The sequence below is a fragment of the Anabrus simplex genome, chromosome 1 (genome assembly GCF_040414725.1).
Source record: "Anabrus simplex isolate iqAnaSimp1 chromosome 1, ASM4041472v1, whole genome shotgun sequence".
NCBI classification, from domain to species: domain Eukaryota; kingdom Metazoa; phylum Arthropoda; class Insecta; order Orthoptera; family Tettigoniidae; genus Anabrus; species Anabrus simplex.
This window is the reverse complement of record NC_090265.1, coordinates 544,792,586-544,817,944: the sequence shown is the minus strand read 5'-3', so window position 1 is coordinate 544,817,944 and position 25,359 is coordinate 544,792,586. Positions and strand designations below refer to the sequence as shown.

At 41.4% G+C, this 25,359-nt stretch overlaps 1 protein-coding gene across 1 annotated transcript in view; it reads left to right on the top strand.

Annotated features, from left to right (window-relative positions):
• Nucleotides 1-319: 319 nt before the first annotated feature.
• The window catches only part of LOC136869236 (coiled-coil domain-containing protein 186), a 184,679-nt gene continuing 159,639 nt past the window's right edge, over nt 320-25,359 (top strand). Inside the window, exon 1 of the mRNA XM_068227117.1 lies at nt 320-1,356. Within this exon, the coding sequence (XP_068083218.1) occupies nt 443-1,356 (914 nt within the window). The 5' untranslated portion in view covers nt 320-442. The remainder of the gene's footprint in view (nt 1,357-25,359) is intronic.

Below are 25,359 nucleotides of genomic sequence, written 5' to 3'. Positions count from 1 at the left end.
TTGAACATTATGACATATATTTCCAAAATGTTGTTAGAAATTTGTAGTCATATTATCAGTGATGAAGTAGGACTATATAAAGAAAATTTTGGTGTACTCGGGCATTACTTATTTCACAATAATTCTATTTTACTCTTCGTTAAAGGTTAAGATTGCTATAAAATATTTTCTAGTGATGATGTACTTGACTGGTGTGTGTCCTGTTCTACAGCGAGTGAATTGGATAGGAAGTTATTTATATTCTAAACAAAAAGCGTTTTAACTTTGTTTACAAGTTAAATTGTTGTCCACATGTGGAATATTTAGTGTACAATATGTTTGTACTTCAGTTCTACCTAAACAAAAATTTGAGAGTAATAATCAGGCACAAGTGGATTATACTTTAACTGACAGTTATAATGTGGCTTGTAACCCTTCTTCTCTATGGAAAGGAATAGAAAACATGTCTGCAGCCGAGCTAGAGAAGTATGATACCATTGATTCTCAGGAACCATCACCTTCACCTATACTAAATGACTCATCATCTGTTGGCAGTTGTGAAGAATTGATTTTATTTGATTACAGCACGGTGCAGAAAGAACCAATGAAAATATTAGCTGATAATAGCTCAGTTCCCTTTGGTACTGAAAATGGTAAATCTTGTATTTCAGATGTCATAAATGTAGAACACTGTGCAGTGGAGAAATCAGGTATCAGCACATCGAAGACCAATACACCTTGCCTTTCTGGAGATTCAGTAAGAGTGCAGCTAGAAGAATGCCATACTAAAGATGATTTTGATAATAGTACATTGCCTAATACCTCGGAAGTAGGTAAAGCAGTTGTGTTGCTGTCGGATGTTCCTGTTAAGATTGACAGTTGTAGTACATTTCTGGTTGATGCATGCAGTGTTAATAGGACTATACTGGAAGAGGGAATAAAAGATCAAACTGTACAAATTAGAAATACCTTACATGATGACCATTCCAAACAACAATCATTTCTTTTTTCAAATGAAACAAGCTTGCCAGAATCAACATCAGATTTTCCCATTCAGGATGGTTGTAGAAGTACAGAGATGGACCATTCAGTGGAAAAAAAGGAGAAAGAAATAACTGAGAGTTATTCATTGGATGTATGTTCTCGTGATAGTTGTCATGAAAATAAAGAAACTGATACGACTTTATTACAGATTACTGACTCTTCATCTGTGAATTCTTCTCAGGAACACATAAGGAATGACAGTCAATCATTAAGTATTCATTCCCCAAATGGTTTATCAGATTCTCTGTTTAATCATCCAGCCTATAAGACTGTTATCAAGGAGTTGGCATACTTCAGGGAGCAAATTGGCGTCCTCCAATCGGAGATTAACAGGTAAGTTGACAAATTCAAACCTACTTTTCTTACTCTTGCATTATCATACATAAATAACCCCTGTTATTTCATATTAATGTATGATGGTTGGAACGAACTGTCAGGTGATAAAGTGTGGTAGACTTCCCATTCAATCCATTGGCAGCAATATTGACCTTACTTTGCCGTGTCTCTTCTCAGCTATCCTTTTATATGATAAATTCTGACAAGGACAAGTAAAGTTAAATCCAGCAAATACATCAAGGTATGCTATAGATCAGCACACACTATGTGTTACTCTTCTTGCATTATCTACATTTGCAGCATTGTAAATTTGTAGATCAAGTAAATATTCAGACTCTTCGTCTTCCAGCTGAGTTACATAAAATCAGCTTCATGGTCCGTATCACACTTCAGTAGATTCACAATTAAGAATTTATTTATTTTCCACCTAGTCGATACAATGATTGCTTAAGGCAACTTAATGGTTAAAAGTGGTACATGTTTGCCTTAAGCAGTCATTGTATCGACTAGATGGAAAATAAATAAATTCTTAATTGTGAATTCCAGCTGAGTTTCAAGGCCTCTGTGCCTGAATGAGTGGATTAGATATAATAGCACTGGCCTCCTGACCTATAGTTGGGGGGTTTGATCCTGGCTCAGTCTGGTGGTATTCAAAGCTGTTCAGATACGCAGCCCCATGTTAGTAGATTTTACCAAAACGTAAAAAATCTCATGTGAGGCAAAATTCCAGCACCTTTGTGATTCCAAAAACCATAAAAGTAGTTAGTGGGGTATGACCTAGGTAGAACTCCATTGCCGGTATCCACTCTGCAGCGCAAGTAACATTATAGCAAAAGGTAGGCTAAATTATGAAAATCTTATCTCGTGGTACTTGTAGGAGTGTGATGTTCTGTTAATTACGAATGCCAGGGACGTATCAACCTGCGCCTAGAAATATATTGCTCACAAAAAGACAAAAAAAAAATTATCAGACTTTTGGTCGGCTGTATTACTTTGTGTGCCTTTATTTTGCAGACGTAGATTATACAGAACCTAAACATGTCCCTTTATTTGTACAGAAACTAAAAATGAACTAAAAATACACACACATTTACGCTTGATTGTCCCAAACAGACACAGTCATCCAAAACTGAAAGTTACGGCTTTTGAATGCAACTGAAAACAAACTGAAACTTAGACTTAACACTTTTCAGTACTCTGTGTTCCCACCTCTGGCTTGTAGCACAGAAGCACACTGGTGTGGCATGCTTCAGATAAGCCTCCAGATTGCATCCTGAGGGATGGCTCCCCATTCTTCCAATAATGCTGCTGTCAGCTCCTGGAGTGTGCAGGATTGCTGTGAGAAATTCTAGATACGCCTACCAAGTTGATCCCACAGACGCTCGATACAATTGAGGTCAGGGATACATGCGGGCCAATCCATTACTTGAATTCCAGCAGCTGCAAGGAATTCCCTGGTGGCTCTAGAAAAATGTGTTCTCCAGAACCTCCTCAATGTAGCGCACAGCTGTCAGTCGCCTCTAAATGACTACAAAGTCACTTTTATGGTTCAAAGAAATTCCTCCCCAAAACATCACTGATCCACCACTGTGAGCGACTGTTTCCTGCACGTTGCAAGGCAAATTTCATTCTCCTTGACGTCGCCAAACTTGAATAGGACCATCTGACCCAGAAAGCTGGAATGTGGATTAATCGGCAAAGAATACTGGAGTCCAGTGTCAGAGCTGCCAGTTGACATGCTGTTGTGCAAACTGCAGATGGCATCTTCGGTGATGAGGGGTCAACCGGACCACTTTAAGCGGTCTCCGGGAATTGAGCTGACCTTCCCTTAGTCTATTACGGACTGTTTGTGTACTGACGACCGTAGCATGTGCATTCATTAGCTCACCTCGTAGGTTCCTGGTTGTACTGCAGCGATTTTGGAGGGCCTGTAAACGAAAAAAATCGGTCCTCAGGTTCCGTTGTTTTCCATTTTCTCCGTGAACCAGGTCGGCGTTTGACAGTGTGTAGCTCTTGATATCGCTGCCACAACCTGCAGATGACTGGTTGAGACACTCCGAGCCGTTCTGCCTCATAACACTGAGTGCGTCCTTCCTACAGGAGGGTTACTGCATGCATGACTTGTTCTGATGGTAAATGCCTTCCGATGTCTTGTGCTTTACCCTGCCTCTGCTGCTTACCAATATGACAGCTCACACAGCACTAACAGACCATGCCGTACGTCACGGACAACTCCTGTTTGGGGTGTGGTCACAAAGATAACTGCTCCGACTGGAGGATTATGTACTTGACTTCAATATTCCACCACATTAATGTCACCAAGGGATAAAAAAAACCAACCCTGTGCACAGTGCGTAATTTCAGGAATCTAGCCAGCCAAAAGTCGTATCTCGGAAACTAATGGACCGATTTACATAAAACTTAGTATGTAACTGTTATTATTGGAGATAATTAAGTGTGTGGTCAATCAAGTACAAAGAACAAATTACTATGCCAGGAATAGAATTAGTAATCTTTGTAATTTTAATCATTTTTCGTTATAGCTTTCAGAAATTAAATAGATGTTAATACTGGGACATGCTGTTTAGAATGTTTAAAAACAGATACAGGAATACATGTACTTGCCAAACAATTTATTCATTAGATGCAGTTACATCAGAATCGCTATCGTCACTTTCATTATCTCCTTCGGCAGAACCAGATACAGGAGCCTCAGACAGTAAGTTGAGCACTTCTCGTGAAAGCAGAATCAACTTCCTCTTCCGTGATTTCCCTAAGCTGGTAATATAAGCGCCCGATGATATAAGCAGCCTATGGAAAAGGTCAGTATTTGTGTCTTTCTGGAAGGTTTCCTATTATCTTTATTCCTGGTCTCCTGGGCTTCCTCGGAGAGGTGTCCAATAGGTATAATACAGTGCCATGAACCAAGAGTTTGTGCAAAGTTAAGGCATGTAGTACGATTTGTATTTTTGTAAGTACAATTGTATAGTTTCCTTTGCGTACATGCCAAATGTCACTTTATCAATGGCATACCCACATGAAAGAGTTTCTACGATGGCACGTAGTAATATCCGCAGAAGTGGAAGCCTCTCTGAAGAATCTTCTAGTGGTTTCCGTCATTGGTATGTCAGCACTTTGCTTCGGATATCAACCAATAGAAGCGCTTCCTCCCTGAACTTCTGTAGTGAAGTCATCTACAGTATTTATTTATTGCGTGTGTATTTTAGGCTTTAAATCAGTGCGTAAATGTATTGTGTTGAATGAGAGTTATGCAATAAGCCTACGCATGTGATTTATTTCTTCAACATTAATACTGTGATCTTTTGTAGTCATCTGCAGTATTTATTCACTGCATCTGTTTTCTAGCTTTTATTGTCTGGATAAATTTATTAAATGCAATTAAATTCATCACCTGCCCCTCAAGTCCATAAAATTATTTGTCTATTTTCTCTTGCAATTTACCTTATATTTCAGTGCTGAGCTTTCTTATGTGCTGTAGTTTACCTCTGATTCTGTACTAACCAAAAGTGGCCCCTGTAAACCCCACATCCCCTTCAGTTTATAAAAGTAATTTGTAGCTTAGTTTCTTAAGCCTTTTGTCTTGAACTTACATACTGAATATCGCAAATTTATATGCCACCGTTTTCCTGTGATGGCGTTGAGCGGAGCCGTTGGATATGGCAACCCTGTTGTCATAAGAGCAATACTGTTTTCTTAACATGGAATGAGCTATAGTACTGGCAGGCTCATCCTGACACTGTTGTGATGCACGTCCTTATGCAAGGCTCATTCTCTGCTCGAACCAACTTTTATTGTACTTCAGCAATTTGTCCCTTTTTCTACTATATTTTGTCCAGCGTGATCGAATTTTAGCACACAAAATACTGACAGACTTCCTTATTGACTTTGATATATCCTCTAAACAATCCTCAAAGCCTAAATGTTCAATTACAACATTCGCAATATCATCGTTCCGCTTATATTCCCTGTTGTTCCTCAACAGCTCGAAAACCGACCTCCGGGTTACAGAGCACATGACTTCTGAAAAATATTAATTACTCTCATGGTCACGCCTGGTCGCAGCAAAAAGTCACGTTTTTCTATTCGTGAAAGTATAGATAACTCATCCAAAAGACTTTATTGCGGAAATCAAAGGCAATCCATTTTGAAAGTCAGCTCAAATTTGTATAATTAGATAGCGCTTGGACACCATGTACCTGAATTTTAAGTGCATATTTTAGACAACAATGTAGTAATTTTCAGGAAATGCTACATACTGTATAAAAATACACACCTTCATCTAATATAATCACATTGCAAGCTAAAGAAATATTTAGTTCTGACGTCTTTACTGAGCCCTCACATAATAATAACTGCGCGCTCGCCTCGCCAGAATATGATGCCCTAACGAAGGAGAGCCACTTTAGGCTTTCGGTGAGATTAGTTTTCAATACTTAATTACTGTACCCAAGAGTCTTATAAACGCGACTCACAGAAGATGCGCACCAAAGACAAGGGTTGAAAATATTATTTTTGGCCGGCTGGATGCTAGAAATTACCCACTGTGCTGCGGAGCACCATGGTTGTGAAACAGCATGTGTGTATGCTAGTTCATACCAACGTTGTGATACTTTCCCCCCCTCCCCCCTCCTTTTTGTGAGCATTGTATATTGACTTTTGTAACCTAATCATAAATCGCCAACATTTTCCATACATCCTGTGGCTACTACCTCTGCCATTCATGGAATATGGCATCATTTCCAGATATCATCATAGTTTTTATAACCACCTATCGCACAATACAAAACTCCTAAACGATGTCTCTGTTGTTAGGCAGATTGGCTGACACGGAACAGTCAGAGGCTTTATGTTTATGCTGTGGCCCCCTGACATGTTAGACCAATGGATTCTTTTTACTAACCAGGATGTGTGCAGACCAATGAAGAAAGAGTACTTCAGTAGCTGAGAACACTTGGCAGTAGTTTGTAGGAAGTAAACTAAGCTGCTAGAAACAAATACAATCATGATGGGACAACCTGCTATGTGCTGCAGTAGAGCAGTTAGCCTGCAGAACAAATATGGCAGTTCTAAAGAAACCATTAAAATTGTTATTACAGAACGTCTGAGAGAGAATTAAACTCCTCAATAATCCTCTGTTCATAGCCTAGATCTTTAACCTTTTCTACCTCTGTCCTTATGTAAATGTAAAACATTGGGAAGCATTTCTTTGACTTTAAAAGTTAAGGTTCTTTGTGAACAGAAACCGCTCCGTCCACCTGTCTTGCTTGTTATTATTGAGAGTATGCATATTAGCAGAAGTGAAAGGGGCAAAAGAACTGTTGAAAGACCATGAAAATAATGCTGTTAGCTCAGGGCCACCCTCAAGACTCGAGATGGCAAAAGTTCAGTTAGACTTACCATTTTCCAGCACACGCATCTAGCCGCAATTGCACTGTCATTTGTTTCTCTCTCGCTCATATCTCACGTTGGGCATGATCGTGTGGTGGACCGAGCTGCCACCTGTTCATATAAGTACTAGTCCTAGTGCAGTGGTGCTACTTTTGAATTGGTCTGGATTGGTTAGGGTAGGTTAGTGACAAAGCCATTGGTCTGGATCAAGCAAAGGGGGTCTGGGGGCATAAGCCCCCAGGTTAGAAGCCACGAAGCAGCCCTAGGCCTCTGGTATCCCTCATGACACCTCCATTGGACTTGTGTATTTATTGTGCAGTTGTATATTTCTTGTGCGCGAGTTGGTAACGGAATTCATTTTACTTCATTGCTGGAAGTGACGTCATATCCCATCGTGTCTCACTCAATGGAAATGCTGGTACGTAGTTAGGCGATGGACTATGGCATGTGATAAATTGTATTAGGTTATAAAAGCAAAATTATTTCTGGGGGACGGTGGGTGGCTTCTTGGCTGTCGCAGTGATCACATCTCTCCTCTACAAGGTATTCCAGTTAAAAATTTTAACATATTGCATCCTTATCATGCTATAAAAGTGTGGTAAGTCATACTGAATTTCTGCCGCGATTGTAAGGGCCATCTAACAACTTACAAATGGCAGGGTTCCAGGTTTAGATAACCACTGAAGCAATGAAGGCTGAAATATAAGTTTCAGAAGATATTCTGCTTCCATTGTTCAGGGACGTTTGGAACCATGAAAAGCTACCTATGGACTGAAAGAAGAGCCTGCTGATCAAGCTGCCAAAGAAGGGAGATCTGACCAACTGCATCAACTGGGAAGGCAACATTTTCTTTCGATCCCAAGTAAGGTCCTCTCATGAGTGATCCTAAATTGCATCAAGTAGCGTGTCAACCAATAGATGAGAAGTGAACAAGCATGTAAAATGATAGGTCTCAACATTAGTAAGTCCTCTGTAGGCAATGTAGTAAAATCAGAATGGTTTTCCACCAGAAACAATAACTTTAAGGAAACTGCCGCGGAAGAGAGTTCGACCTGCCAGGACTCCGGACATCATTAAGAATTTAAAGGCTGCTGTCGTGAAGGAAAATCCACCAACTCATCGCCACCTTGCCAGCTACACAAGCACATCTAAAGGTACAGTCTACCGTATAATTTTTTAAAATCTGAACCTGGCAAAGTGGAATAAGGCATGTGGACATGCTTTGAAAGCAAGACACGTTAAATAATGCCAGATAATTATATGAAAACTACCTAGCAGGAGATAAATGGCAGTAGGTTGTTACAAGATCATCAGTCACGTACTACGAGAGAAAGGAAGCAGAAACGGGTGTCCGTGTCATACCGTTTAGTGACATCCCTGTCAAATCCCCCAATGCCTCGCCGATGGATTTCTGTGCCTTTAGTCTCCTAAAAAGAGGGATTTCTTCTAGACGTCCCACCACCATTAGTGTCATTGGGAAGTGTGCAAGAAGGTATGGGACAATATTCCTCATCCTGTACTCTGTCGAAGTCTTCTACAGTGGAAATTGAGATGTAGGGCAATAGTCCGTGTCCGAGAATATGACATCATGCACAACCGGGTCTGGAGAAAAGGAATTGTCTAGGACAAAAGGTACGTCAAAATCGTCCAAACTTAACTGAGGCAAACCTCCACAGGTTGATATTTGTTACCCAAGTTTGAGAGAACGGCTAAACCGATTGACATCGCAATGCATTCTGATGAAAGCTCTTGGCCTGTACATATTTGTAGTGTGTCTTTAAAGGCATAGATATTTCTTGCCGTATATTTTCAAATTATTAAAGAAAAATGTAGCATTCTGATTGGCCAAAGCGCTCGCCAGTACTTCAAGGCCACCTAGACTGTGGTACCACCGAGGCATATGATGCGAGAGGGAAGGTGGAAGGGGGCAAGTACTCATGCACAGTTGGACATCTTCGTGGTCAGCTGTTCCAATCTCTGTTGTTTTATACAGTCGCTTAGTCGAGAAGCGCAATGTTAGTGTTTCATTGTAGCTCTCCCTATATTTGCTAGCTTGAAGTGCACTGTACATTCAATAAAATCCCTCGAGATGACTTAACTCCATCAGATAAAATACTTCCATTTTCTTTTAAGTGGCATTAATTTCCAATTCGCTTGGCATTTTATATCACAGTCAATAAAGCTCAAGGGGAAACACTGGAACATGCAGGTTTCAGTTTACCTCAGCCAGTTTTGAGCCATGGCATATGTTGCAATGTCAGGAATGCGAACTTCTGTTGTCCTTGAAGTTCCAATACTGCCAAACAGTAATTTTACAAAGAATGTATTATATATGTAAATCCTTTACTAAATATATACCCCATTGACCGTCATGTTTTGGCGGGATTTGGCTAGGTAATTCATTATTAGCTCAGAGCCTCCATCAAGACTGGAGATTGTATTTTGTAGTTCACTATTTCTTAATCTTGCAATAGTTTTGACTGCTGGAAAACAAAGGTTATATGTTAACTAACTCAAAACTGGAAAGAAAATGGCTTCCACTTAAAAAAAATGTGTAGTTTTCACCAACTTTGAGAAGGCCTTTGATAGCATTGAAAGAACAGAGATGTGGAGAGCTATGAAAACAGTCAGGATCCCACAAAAAATTATTCACATATTAAGAAACATCAGGTTGTATGAGATAGGAACATACAAGGAACACATAATAGGACAAGTACATTGACAGTTCAGTGTAGGAAAAGGGGGCAATAGAAATACGAGACAACAACAAACTTGACAACACAAAAGGACAAGGACAACTTCTACATCTTCATTTACTGCCATTCTCGAAGAGGTAGGCTCTTTTGTCATCAATACCTGTTCTTCTACTCTTCTCAATGTCCATTGAGCCCATTTCTGCTTCCCACCTTCATCAACAGGGCGGGTATCAACACTCATTAAGAGGCCATCTTGACAAATCTTCAGTCTTTAAATGGAAACTGTAGGATAAGTAAATAGCCAGATAAATACAGAAAATGGTAAGAAACATTTGTTTCCTCCCAATACTTATTGCAAGGAATGTGCATGCCAACTACACATGTCCTATCCAGAATTAAGAATTGCTGTTTGAACCCATCCCAATTCTGTTCCTAATGGTGCTAAATTTTGTGGTGGTAAAGGCACTGAAGAAAACAGAAGTGTACAGTGGGGACCAACAGATCTGTTGAAGGATTTAGACGTCGCTGATGAATTATGTCTGCCAGCCAGCAGCTTCAAAGACAATGAAACTAAGTTGAATGACCTGAAAGCCAGTGCAGTAGATTCTGAGCTCAAGATAACATCAAGAAGAACAAAGAGATAAAATGCAGGAGCAAGAATGTCTGATTCATCCTAGAGAATCAGGAGGCCAAACAAGTTGAACAGTTCTGCTACCTAGGGAGCATCGTTACCCTTGATGGGGGGGAACTACAGAAGATGTTAGGAATAGAATCAGTAAAGCCAAAGGTGCATTTGCAATGCTGCAGCCAATGTAAACATCAAAGGAGCTCCATACTAATACAAAGTTGCACTTATGCAACACCAATGTCAAATCTCGTACTGTATAGTTGTGAAACATGGGGACTAATCAGACTTCAAGCCAGGAACCACCAGACGTTTGTCTGAGGAACATCCTGAGGATACGGTGGCCATAGCTTATTTCCAAAGCAGGTTTGTGGAGCAGGACAAATCAAACTCCTATCAACATTACGGTGCAACACAGAATATAGAAGTGGATCAGGCACACACTAAGGTACAGCACAAACAACATTGCCAGACAAGCGCTAGAATGGAATTCTCAAGATACCAGACACAGAGGCAGACCAAAGATCACATGGATTAAGAAACAGTGTGAAAGAAGGAACAGAAAGCTTAGCTGGAAATCAAGGCCCTGGCAAGAACAGAATCCGATGGTGAAAGATCGTTAATGCTGTATGCTCCAGATGGGAGTTTCATGATTAAATGATAATGGGGTGTGTGTTTCACCGTTGTGGGAGTCCATTATGAATTTATTTATATACCTATAACACTTTAAGCATCTTATGGAACATCTGTAGTAGGCCTATTTAAGACATAAAAAGGACGCTTTTTAGACATAACTGGCATAACATGTTACTTTGCGTAATATTAATTCTTAACTTTATTGTCAAGAATTTTTCTTTCGGTGCTCGTGCCAGGTTGGGATGTTAAGGGCACCTTTTCGTCTTCCTCTATCCAACTGTCATTGCTGCTCCTTGTGTGTGTTCCTTCTTATTATACAGTTCTTGGCTGTGTCCAAACACCTTAGTCTGGACATACGTTTTCTCCTTCTTTCAATCATAGCTTCCATCATCCAGTTTGGTATCCTTTTCTCTTATCCTCTGGTTTGTAAACCATCTCAGCTTATTTCATTCTATCAGAATTCCTCTGAATTCGTGCCTGACATCCTCATTTCTTACTTTGATCTTCTGTCTTTTTTATCATCTTGAAACTTTAATTTCACTGGCCTGGTCTCTATCGCATATGTCAGTATAGGGTAATAATTCATTTTATACGTTGCAATGACACTACAAAAACAGGTGATGTTATGTGTGCGACAAGTATTGACAATACCAGTATAATTGGTCTGTTATTGGACATTATAAATTTTTCAGCTAACTCATTCCTGTTGCCAGCATTTTGTCCCAGTGTGCCAATTTGGGCTTATCATTTGGTAACTAGCACTCCTACCAAGACTCATGGCTATTGCGTACCGTGGAAGCTATCTATCTATCTATCTGTCTACTAAAGTTTACATTCCCCACCCTGATGATGTGAGGCAGGCCACCTAGAAGGGATGCCTTCTCTCTGGCCAGGAGATGAAGACGTCGAGTGGGAGTGAAGAATATGTAGGATGGGTAAGGAGTGATTTGAAGAGTACTGGGAGGTGGTATGGACATTAGTTTCTTATCTAAGGGAATAGTTTTTATTAAGTTACAAATATGGTGACAAAGGACATGATGACCTTATTTGATACTGACATGGACAAGATCTATACATTTTGGATTTTCATAATACAAAATTTGCCCTCACTGGCGAGATGTAGTGTTTACAGTGCGCTATGTCTTCTGTTATGGGCTAGAGCAATTTGTTACTTTCATTGACCTGTCTCAGTCTCATCCTTGGCTTTGACAATATGAAAGTGACCGAGGTATGAGCGATGCTAGTAACACCATTCCTTATGCAGCCAGTCCCTGTTATGATTGGTGTGAAAATATCGCCCATAGGGTCGGTTGGTGCATGCATTTCAGTGGGCTTGGCAGACTGATATGCAATAGCAACTTCTGGCTCGGTGAGGAAAGCAATGGGAAACTACCTCACTCCTCATTTCCCTAGTATGCCTTTTCAGTGATGCCTAGGCTGTCTATGATAGCCTTTGGTGGAGCTGTGGAGGATCAGACCAGCCTTCGGGCTGAATACCCAACATACAGATTATTAATACAATACTATTTTGATAGAATTTCTCTGTAAACATAGGCTATAATGTGTGTATAGTAATGGAGGAGAAAACATATATAACATTTAGCATAGTAGCTGGACGTGTACACAGTTTTTCTTTCTTTGAAAGTACAAATTATAGTGATTTGATTGTTGCTATAATATGGATGATTGATGAGTTTAACATGCATAAACGTGTCACAATGTACATTAAATTTATAAGAAGGGGCAACGCCGACATGGGCTTACGCACAAGATGAGGGTCATTATAATGGAAGGTGAAATAGCTTGATTAATTGTAATTGTTATTGCTATTGTTGCTGAGGGTTATAAGGGAACAGGAAGGAAACCCAGGATGAGGGTCCTGTCACAGGCCCTGGTTGGCCACCACCCTAGGGCGGGGGAAGGGAATGATAGAGGTGAAGAGGGGACTGGATGAAGAGTGGGGAAGAAGGGGATGGGCTATTAAGGAGTTGGGTTAGGGGAAGATGGGCTTGGTTGAGAGTGCGAAGTACAGAGGGTCTGTCGATGTAGGCGGAGGAAGTAAGGATCACGAGTGGATATGAATCTTTTGGAGATGGACAAAATGGGGAGGAAGTTAGGGTTGGGAAGGTGAGTGGACGGGGTTAGGAATGTGGGCTGAGGATGCAGATGGGATATAGGTGTTCAGGGTGTCTACAGATTGTTGATCATTCAATGAAAGCGGGGTTTTTTCCAGGGGTTGGGATAGATGGGTCTGGTAGGAGGGCCAGTCTGCTTGGGCGAAGTTGGTAATGCAGAAAGGGGGGAGGGGGTAGAACGGTGATTAGCAGAGAGGATTTGGAGAGGGACAGGGAGGTGATCACTGCCAATACATGGAAGCAGAGAGACATGAAGGAGGTGGGCAAGGGATTTGTGGGCGATGATGGCATCTAGGGTGGTGGAGGAAGGCTGGGGTCCAGGAATAGGGATGAGGGACCAATCAATGTGGTTAAGTAGTTTCTGCAAATGATCCATTTCGATATTGGAGTGGTATGTTAAATTAAGGTCTGCTAGGAGCAGAAAGTGGGGAAAGGTGTCATGGAGATGGGAGATACAGGCCAGGGGTAGTGGGAGGTGGGACCGGTGGTAAATGGTGGCAACATGTAGGATTCGGAAGAGGAAATAAATTGTGGTGGCAATGGATTCAGGGAAGGAGAGAGGGTAACGGGGGCTGTGAATGCGGACTGGAGGTGACGTGCATGAAGCTAGTGCTGAACTACCTTGGCCTCGTGGGGGTGGTCCAAGCGGTGTAGATTGAAACCGAGGAGATGGGCAGACTGATGAGGCCGGAGCATAGTTTCATTGAGGAGGAGGGCATGAGAGGGATATTGGGCTATGAGGGCTTGGAGGATGGAGATGGGCTTAGGAGACTGGGATCCAGAGGGGACTATCCATGATCAAATTAGGGTCTCAAGGGGGGTGAAGTGGAAATGGGTGTTGAGGTCAGAGTGGGAGGTTTGAAGGTACCTATTAAGGGTTTGGTTGGCCGCGGCTTGCAGTTGGGTGAGGACCATGGGGCGATGGAATGGATGAATGTTAAAGAGGGAGATGGTGATTAATCGAATGGGGTAGGAGGGGAAAGAGTGAGCGAGTTGGGTGGGGAAATCTACGGTACGGATGGGAGCGACTAATTCAGGACGGGTTTCAGGAGCAGGAGCATATCCTCCTCCTCAATGAAACTACGCTCCGGCCTCAACAATTTGCCCATCTCCACAGTTTCAATCCACACTACCGGTCAAAAGTTTTCGATCACCTGTCATAACTATGGATTTGTGGTTAAAACAGAGATGTACACTGACTTAGCAAATGTCATGGGATAGTCACCTAATAGCGTGTGGGGCCTCCTCTGGCCCTGTGAACTGCAGTGAGATGCCATGAAAGTGAGTCGACAAGTCCCTGATAGTCCTCTGGATGCAGCTGGTACCAAATCGTTTGCAGGGTGGCCGCCAATGCTGGTCTGTTCGTGGGTGCAGGATCCGTGCTACGGAGCCTGCGTTCCAGGACATCCCAGATATGCTCGATAGGGTTCATATCGGGGCTCCTGGGTGACCATGGCAGTCATTGGACCTCCGCTGCATGTTCCTGGAACTATTCCTGGGCGACGTGTGAGCAATGTGGCGTGCCCTGGACCACACCTTCTAGGCAGGCGGGATCCATCGCTTCATGTGGTCTGCGCCATACACGGTGCCTCCTATTGGCATGGTGCAGTTGAAATCGTGATTAATCCGACCATATCACATTACGTCATTGTTCCAGTGTCCATCCCTGGTGACTGGCGACAAATGCGCGTCGTTTCGATGACATTGGGTTAACAGTGACACCCGTGTGCGGCGCCGGCTCCCATACCCCATAGAATCCATGTTCCTATGGATTGTCCACTGGAAGACGTGTCTAGCGTGGCCTGTGTTGAATTGAGCCGTGATTTGTTGCCCGGGTGTCGCTATTGACAATCCGTCTCAGATGTCGCCGGTCACGGTCATCGAGGGTGGCTGGACGGCCAGTCGTTCGTCTGTTGTGGGCGGTGACACCCGCATTCAACCATTCACGATACACCCTGGACATGGTTGATCGTGTAAAGCCGAATTCCCGCACCACTTCCGAAATCGCACTTCCCATCCGTCGGGCACCGACCACCATACCTTGTTCGAACGGTGTCAGCTCACGACGACGTTCCATGTTACACCTGTCAGATGCACAGCCACTGCTCACAAGGTCTCCTCTACAACTGCCGCTGGCACAGGGGGCGTGTGGTGCGCAGACAACACACCTGCGCATCAGTGCTCCGCTATCCCATGACATTTACTCAGTCAGTGTTGTTTTAAATAATCTATCATAGCCCTGTTCTGATAATAAAACAAGCATAAACATGTAAAGAGGGAACGACTCTGTTGTGTATTTGATCGGTTCTCTGCATGGAGGGTCCCTGATGAGTAACCACAACAACACTGATGTGTCTTTACCCAAGACGTGTCCACTCGAATAGGCCTCATTCCTTCAGCTGTCTGTGTAGCAAGCAGTTCACATTAGTTTTCAGTACACTGTGTGCAGCTAGCAGTGTGTTTGTGTATCTGATCAGATGCATACCATATTACCTCCAAATGGGACGGAAGCAGGAGATTGGGACTGAAAATAGTGCTGTAATTGTAGCTCTGCATCACGAAGGGTATTCTAGTAGGACAGTAGCAACAAAAGTTGGCGTAGCCCAATCTACAGTGGTGTATACATTGCAGCGGTTCAAGCAAATCGGTGCCAATGCAAGTGTTTCGCGATCTGAAAGACCCCGTGTAACATCATACAGGGAAGATCAGTTCATATGTGTACAGAGTAAACATCAGAGGACTCGTACGGCACCTGAAATTTGTGAGGAAGTCAATAATATTCGAGCTGCTCCAATCTCGGTCTCAACAGTGCAACGCCGTCTTCGTGAACGAGGTTTAAAGGGGCGCATAGCGGCCTTTATTACGGACACAAAATAAGGTGAAAAGAATGCAATGGGCACAGCAACATAAAATCTGGAGCGTGCAGCAATGAATCGAAGTTTGATGTATTTAGGAGCCATAGTCGAATGTTTGTTCGTCGACTTCGTGGAGAACGTATGAAGAGTCAGTGTGTGACACCTACGGTAAAGCATGGTGGAGGGTCGGTTATGGTGTGGGGATGTTTTGCGGGTGATAAAGTCGGTGATCTAGTACAAATTAATGGAACATTAAAGAAGGAAGGATATCATAGGATACTGATCAACAATGCAGTTCCATCTGACAAGAGGCTTATGGTCGTGGGTTTGTTCTGCAGCAGGACAATGACCCCAAACATTCTTCTAAATTGTGTATGTCAATAGAAAAGAGAAATGTGGGGAACTGAAAAATATGATTTGGCCAAGTCAGTCACCAGACTTAAATCCCATTGAACTGTTATGGGATGAACTTGATAGGGAGGTCCAAAAACTGAGGTCAACTAATGTTGAAGAGCTATGGAATAATTTACAGAGCTGTTGGACTGCAATATCTACACAAACAATACAAAATCTTATTTCCAGAATGCCAAGAGTTTGTGCAGTTGTTCGGAGGGCAAAGGGTGGATTTGAAGAGGCTAAAATATAAACCATATTGTATTCTACTTAATGATAGAGAGAGAAAATATATATTACTATGTGTGTGTACATTGAAATAAAGTATCTAGTTTTGTGCATAGGTGATCGAATTGACCGGTAGTGTACACCGCTTGGACCACCCCCACGAGGCCGAGGTGGTTCTGCACTAGCTTCACGCATGTCACCCCCAGTCCGCATCCACACCCCCCGTTGACAGGAGTACGTGGACTGGGGGACACCACAGGTATTGCACTTGTGGGGGACGTTGGACATTGGGGCAGCGGGAGGTAGGATGTAGTTTAGAACAATGTCCGCACACTGGATGTTCAGGAGTGCAGTGTGCTGTTGAGTGGCTGGTTATAAACCAGGCACCTTTCGTAACGGATTGGTTGGGGAGCTGGGACGCAGGATTTTTGCACCGTGTGGTCGTGGCAAAAGATTAAAACCTCCACTAGCAATGACGCTATCCTTATCCTCAGTGGTGGGGATTAGAATCCTCACCATGAAGGTGGGTCCTGGTGAGTTTCTGATGTGGAAGGCTTTCCGGACGGGGACGCCCTCTGCATTCAGCTCAGAAATTACGGTGTCTTCTGCAATTTTGGGCAACTCTCCGAATAACGCAACTGAACAGGCTGTGACAGGGGGAGGAGGAGGGGATTTGATGGTGGGAGTGGACAAGGGCTTGAGGGGTGATCCTCATCCTAACTGGGCAGCTCCTATGGTGTGGATGAGCTGGTGTGCGGCGTCCTCGTATAGACTTTAATGATTACTCCATTAGATGTTAGACGGATGTCTGCTATCTCGTGGCGCTACGTATTGAATCTGATGAGCGTGGTGAAGATGTTTCGTGGCTGGCAGAATTCTGGTGAGGGGTTGTGCAGGAGTAAGGTATGTGTGTCTTGGAGAGTTTTCGGATGAGTGCAGAGGTTAATGATTGGTCGGCAGACTTGGAAGAAGGGTGGGAATTCAGAGATGGAGTTAATATTCTGGTGGGAAATTTGGAGAGTCCATGGGGTTGATGGTTGTAGATGTAGGTTGTTCTTGTGCTGCGGCAGCTTCCAAAAGATGCTTCCGGACGGTGTCATCATCCATTGGATTGGAAATGGAGCGTTTCATAGTGATCCTGGCGGTTCGTTGTGGTGCTGGATCTGTTAAGATATGGCATGTTGGTGGCAGTGGAGGGAGGAATTCTGTGCTGGGGCATGCAACCCCTCGACTGCATGCGGGAGTGGTGATCGTCGAAGCGCTGGATGATGGCAAACTGTTGGTCGTAGTTGTGTGGTTGTGATGGTGCAGGTGGTAATGGCAGTACAGAACATGGAGTCGCTGTGTTGAGTCTGTAACCCTCAGGCTTGAAGGGGGATACCCTTGGTTGTGGGAAGGAAGCGGCCATGGCCTTAATTAAGGTACAATCCTAGCATTTGCCTGGTGTGAAAATGAGAAACCATGGAAAACCATCTTCAGGGCTGCTGATAGTGGAGTTCGAACACACTATCTCCAGAATGCAAGCTCACAGCTGCACACCCCTAATGGCACGGCCAACTTGCTCGGTATTATTATTATTGTCATCATTGTTAATGGTTGTTTATCTTAGTTAAAATATAGTCAAACTTCACTTCTGATACTATAACTAAAAATTTAATCTGGCAAATATGATCAATGAACATTTTAAATTCACAACACTGAATATATTTTTAAATGTCAGATATTTCAAAATGTTTATCGGCAATCTCTTAACATTATTATTGGCCATTCACCTGTCAGAATATTAGGAAAGAATTGCACACAAAATGCTCTCATGTTCAGATTTGGGAAGTAATTGAGTAAAAGTAATCGGGTTACTTGTAACGATTACATTCATAGTAAATTTTACTTTTAATTGGTACGTGTTACAAAAAAAGTTATTCTTCATGAAATAAAATTGTGCTGGGCTGAGTAGCTCAGGCGGTACAGCGCTGGGCTTCTGACCCCAACTGGTCAGGTTTGATCCTGGCTCAGTCTGGTTGAAGGTACTCAAATACGTCAGCCTCATGTCAGTAGATTTACTGGCAAGTTAAAGAACTCCTGCAGAACAAAATTCCAGCACCTCAGCGTCTCCAAAAACCGTAAAAGTAGTTATTGGGACGTAAAACAAATAACATTATTGTGAATTTATTTACTGAAGATGGTAAATGTATCTTCGAGTCTTTCAACTTCACCTACCACTAACGTGCCATTATCAAATCAGATAAGACAGACGTGATCATGACTTCATCAAATAACAGAGCAAATCGTGCTTCCCTGGGCTACGTAGGCCTTCTATGCTGTTCCTCAGTTCCATCTATGCTTGTACCGGTTTGTCACTGGACTGGCAGCCTGTCACCCCGGCCTGCATGCTGTGCCATAGGCTATGCGATGCTCCTCAGCTCCGTGGTTGGACGGTTTGTCACTGGACCGGCAACGAGTCACAGCTCTAGTTGTGTGACTGGAGCAGGGGGAGCAGTGACACATTTATGGGCTCACACCTCTATTGGACACAGAGCACAAATAGTAGAGAAACATCCCACTACTTGCATTGTGAACGGCGAAGATGCTGTGGAGGCCACTGCATAGTCTACCTAGAGCCACTGGCAGTGCCAATGCACTGTGAGAGACTTTGTCTCATTTTCAAACATTGATGCTTGCTAGGCCAACTGATGTTACAGATATTGATTCCCATAGGGTACTGAAAAATAGGGAATGTAGGCAGCGATACATAGGACAGTCTGGAAGAAGTTTGGCTATAAGGTACAAAGAACACGTTAATGTGGTTAAACGTAGGATTCCAGCAAGATATAGCAGATATCTTGGATTCTGGAGGTCAAATGGACTGTATCGCGATTGACATGTCTAAAGCATTTGATAGGGTGGATCATGGGAGACTACTGGCAAAAATGACTGCAATTGGACTAGACAAAAGAGTGACTGAATGGGTTGCTATATTTCTAGAAAATAGATCTCAGAGAGTTAGAGTAGGTGAAGCTTTGTCTGACCCTGTAATAGTTGAGAGGGGAGTTCCTCAGGGCAGTGTTATCGGACCTTTATGTTTTCTTATATATATAAATGATATGAGTAAAGGAGTGGAATCAGAGGTAAGGCTTTTTGCGGATGATGTTATTCTCTATAGAGTGATAAATAAGTTACAAGATTGTGAGCAACTGCAACGTGACCTCGAAAATGTTGTGAGATGGACAGCAGACAATGGTATGTTGATAAACGGGGCTAAAAGTCAGGTTGTGAGTTTCACAAATAGGAAAAGTCCTCTCAGTTTTAATTACTGCATTGATGGGGTGAAAGTTCCTTTTGGGGATCATTGTAAGTATCTAGGTGTTAATATAAGGAAAGATCTTCACTGGGGTAATCACATAAATGAGATTGTAAATAAAGGGTACCGATCTCTGCACATGGTTATGAGGGTGTTCAGGGGTTGTAGTAAGGATGTAAAGGAGAGTGCATATAAGTCTCTGGTAAGACCCCAACTAGAGTATGGTTCCAGTGTATGGGACCCTCACCAGGATTACCTGATTCAAGAACTGGAAAAAATCCAAAGAAAAGCAGCTCGATTTGTTCTGGGTGATTTCCGACAAAAGAGTAGCGTTACAAAAATGTTGCAATGTTTGGGTTGGGAAGAATTGAGAGAAAGAAGAAGAGCTGCTCGACTAAGTGGTATGTCTTTACATAAAAACAATATATATACAATTCTCCACCTTATCAATACGAGTTTATTTTACATTACAAATATTCAAGACTAGTTTCGACCCCTATGGGGTCATCCTTAGTTGACAATTGTAAATTGTTCATAAAAACATCACATAGTAAAAGTTAGACTAGTTTAGGCTGATCATTAATGTTTGGTGTGTCTAGTACATGACTAGTATGCATTGTTCATAAAGACACATATTACCTTGCTGCTGCTACTATCAAATTTTAAGTTAAATAGTATGGAACACAGATATGTTTGTGTGACTTAACAGTGACAAGTTCAAATATTTACAGAAATTGACTGTTGATTAGTCACATGGTATAATAGAACACAGGCTTGAACATTTTTGATTTAAGTATCAGTGCAACATCTTGCTTTTGTACATACTAGGAGCTAAATTCATTTTGTAAAGTCATTACATTCTGATTGAAACTTAGTGTGAGGTTAAAATTGAATAAAAATATATGCTAATGTGGACATTAAAATATTGTTAAAATGGGCATATAATCAAAAACAGTGGTATGTATGCCACACATGTCTAGTATAAAAACTCATTACACTGGTGTTGTTAGTGTGCAGTACAGCATATACACTGATTTGGAATAAATGGATTTGTATATATATCGTTCCAACAAAGTGGATCCATAAAATTATAAGATGTATAGGTGATTAGTATTATAATGATCCACTGCAAATTAGGTAATGCTGTTGTTTATCTGAAGATCTATTGGCAGCTACAGATGTTAAAGTTATTAAAAATGTTAATGGAGCATGTTTTCTTCCGTAGACGCGATGTTTAAGATTGGTGGCATTAGTCAAATATGATGAAAGTTATGCGTCTTGGTGCGTTCCGGAAGCTGGTATGTTATGAGAAACCAAGGTGGAGTGTGTAAAGTGCTGAAGTCGTGCGTTCTTAGTAGCTGCCTGTTGGGATCCCAACAGGCAGCTACTAAGAACGCACGACTTCAGCACTTTACACACTCCACCTTGGTTTCTCATAACATACCAGCTTCCGGAACGCACCAAGACGCATAACTTTCATCATATTTGACTAATGCCACCAATCTTAAACATCGCGTCTACGGAAGAAAACATGCTCCATTAACATTTTTAATAACTTTAACATCTGTAGCTGCCAATAGATCTTCAGATAAACAACAGCATTACCTAATTTGCAGTGGATCATTATAATACTAATCACCTATACATCTTATAATTTTATGGATCCACTTTGTTGGAACGATATATATACAAATCCATTTATTCCAAATCAGTGTATATGCTGTACTGCACACTAACAACACCAGTGTAATGAGTTTTTATACTAGACATGTGTGGCATACATACCACTGTTTTTGATTATATGCCCATTTTAACAATATTTTAATGTCCACATTAGCATATATTTTTATTCAATTTTAACCTCACACTAAGTTTCAATCAGAATGTAATGACTTTACAAAATGAATTTAGCTCCTAGTATGTACAAAAGCAAGATGTTGCACTGATACTTAAATCAAAAATGTTCAAGCCTGTGTTCTATTATACCATGTGACTAATCAACAGTCAATTTCTGTAAATATTTGAACTTGTCACTGTTAAGTCACACAAACATATCTGTGTTCCATACTATTTAACTTAAAATTTGATAGTAGCAGCAGCAAGGTAATATGTGTCTTTATGAACAATGCATACTAGTCATGTACTAGACACACCAAACATTAATGATCAGCCTAAACTAGTCTAACTTTTACTATGTGATGTTTTTATGAACAATTTACAATTGTCAACTAAGGATGACCCCATAGGGGTCGAAACTAGTCTTGAATATTTGTAATGTAAAATAAACTCGTATTGATAAGGTGGAGAATTGTATATATATTGTTTTTATGTAAAGTAATATCCATCAATACGGAAATGAAACTTATAAACATAAGTGGTATGTTCCGAGCTGTCAGCGGAGAGATGGCATGGAATGACATTAGTAGACGAATAGGTTTGAATGGCATTTATAAAAGTAGGAAAGATCACAATATGAAGATAAAGTTGGAATTCAAGAGGACAAACTGGGGCAAATATTCATTTATAGGAAGGGGAGTTAGGGATTGGAATAACTTACCAAGGGAGATGTTCAATAAATTTCCAATTTCTTTGAAATCATTTCGGAAAGGGCTAGGAAAGCAACAGATAGGGAATCTGCCACCTGGGCGACTGCCCTAAATGCAGATCAGTATTGATTGATTGAATTGTAGAAGGTATTCAGCCATGGGAAAGCATCTGTTTGAAAAGAATCATTATAAATTTACAGACATTTCTAATGACATGGAATGAATATATTTGGCCAAACAGGGAAAATTCATGAATGTTTGAGAAAGTTTCAAAAGTTATCTTTCTAAAAAAAAAAAAAAAAAACAGAAACCCACTTGAATCAAGTCTGAATTAAAGAATGACAGATGAGAACCCATTATATAAACTAGCATTTAATCATTTAAGGAAGCTTGAAGTTCTTAAATTTATTTAGGAAGTGATTCTCATTCAACATTATCTAAATATTAAAAATTTTATGTAATAATATTTTCTTAATACACCACTAACTTATGTTTATTAATTGATATGGTGAATTATGATACAATAGTTCTTTAAATTTTGGGCTACCGGGTGAGTTGGCCGTGCAGTTAGGGTCGCGCAGCTGTGAGCTTGCATCCAGGAGATAGTGGGTTCGAACCCTACTGTCGGCAGCCCTGAAGGTGGTTAAATTTGTGTCATCATATTCCTCAAGGCAGTGCAGCTCTTTTCTGGCACACCTTCAAGGTGGTGGTGGTGATGGTGATTATTGTTTTAAAAAGGAGGTACAACTCACCAACCCCTTCAGAGGTGGTGAGCTGTGTGTACCTTTTTAATCAGTTCCTCTGCCAATCTTCTCTGACAGCACCAGGAATCAAACCCAGTCCTTTGAGGACAGCAGCTAATAGCACTAACCGTTACACTAAGGAGATGGAGTAAGTGATGCTGAAAAATGCTTATAGGTCAAGATGTTTAGATGTCAAGTTTTTACTGCTGCATTCTTGGCTTCAAATCTTTGCGACTCATTTTGGAATATGTGTTGCACAAAGCAAAGGCACCATAGATTTTTTCAAGATGATCTCTGGTTGACACTCAGGGAGAAGAAAATTGGTTTCTAGATATGGTGGAAATCTAGGAACAGCCAGAATGAACCACATGAGGATGAAGTACAAAGCCGCTAAGAAACTTGCAGATGCCATAGTTTCAGAAGCTACGGGAGAAGCAGTACAAGGCTTCTGTGAAGACTAAGGAGATGGTGTGAAACAAATCTACAAATTGCCAATCTGTGTGAGAAGCACTCCAGGGACATAGTCACCATATCAATGACAATAAAGGGGTGTCAAACTCACTTCATACAAACCCAAAATTTGGGAGCATGTCATTGTAAATAGCGTCTATAATATCTTCAGCTTATATAAGAACCAGTGAAGTTTCACATCTGGTATGTCAGCAAGTGATGTAATTCAGAATATACAGATCATGATGAAATACTATATTCACCATAAGGAGCTCCACGTGGTGTTCATTGACCTAGAGAAACCTGCCACCTCCCACCTGCTTCCCTTCCTCTTCCCATCCTCTTTCCCTCCCCTTCTTTTTCTCTTGCAGTCCAAGTAATAGCTTTCCCCAAGCAGTGGATAGCACTCAGTGCAACACAAATGCAACTGCTGGGAACAGGCCCGCACGGAACCGAGGGAGTAAGTTTAACATTGATCTTTTACATTGGTTTATATTTGACACAGTATTCTTTAACTGTAGTTTTCTTTCTTTTCAGACATTCATTCTCTCCAATCCAGACTGGCAATAGATACACATATTGACGATTCCTTAACCAGCAACAATTCTCAATTTTATCATTATCATCATAGCAACCTAGGATGTTCACTCAGGTTAACTTCATATTGTAATGTAACAAACTATACCTGGTTTAAGCAAAGTTCCACAGCACTGTATATACTGTATTTTCACACAGTTTAAGCACGAATTTTCATACTCTTTGCGAAGAGCAGTTCACAACAGCTGGTGCATACAAGATACTTTTAACAACCATAGTGAACATTTTTGGACAACAGCTGTGATATTTTTGAATAATTCGTTAATAATTTTTACATTTTTGAGAATTTAAGAATCTATGTATCTACCTGAGGATGACCCAGTTAAAAGTTCAAAACTAGTAGGATTATAAATATAATTGAACTTTAAATCTTGTATTGATCGGGTGGAACATCCCCTCCTTTGAATTATAGATTGAATTGATGACACTGTAAAACATCACATCAATGTTGACTGGATGAAATGGCAATTGCTGACAGGTGTCTTATGGGACTGGCAGATGCCTCTAAAGCTTACAGGGAAAGTTTATAAGATAGGCTAGTTCTCAGATCTGTCATCTTGTATGGCTCCAAATGCTGAGAAAGGCAGAAGAAGCATATTCAGCAAATGCACCCTACAGAAATATGAAAGCTGTGGTGGTCTGTGGGTGTTACTGAAACTAATCGAGTGCATAATGATTATGTGCGAGTATCGTTCGGAATAATCATTAGGCCTATTGATGAGAAACTGGATGAGAGACAGCTTCGCTGGAACAGGCATGTCAAGCGGCATGATGAAACTCATCCTGTACAAAAATTTCTTGCCATACAGAACGAAGAAGAGGCTAAGGATGCCCAAGAGCAACATGGTGGCGAACAGCTGAAACCACCTTTAGAAGGAAGGATGCCCCTGTTCCCCAAATTAAGCAGCAGAGGGAGTACTCTACGGATCATTGGAGCTGACTGTGAGTGATACTTGAGAGCGTTCACCTTGCAGTCACATATGGGCCCTACAGCCAGTGAAAAGAAAATAGAAAGGAGGTCTCTGGTTTTGCCTGTCAGTTTCATTCCAGTTTACATAACCATTCATTTTGCCTCCAACTTGTATGAATGGCCATGCCAGCTAACAAGTTCCTGTACCATGCTCTGTCTGTGTCCACCTCTATAATGTAATGGTTAGTATTATTACCTGTCATGCCGGGGTGTCTGGGTTGGATTCCCAGTACTGCTAAAAAATTAATATTGGCAGGAGGGCTGTTATGTGCTTAAATAGGTATGTGCTGCTTACCTCCATTGGTGGTGTGCCTGAAAAGAGCTGTACGATCTCGGGATAAGGATACAAATTTACATTTTTTTTTTTTCAGAGATATCTGTATAAATAAAATAAGAGTTTTGTCTGTACATTGCTCAGA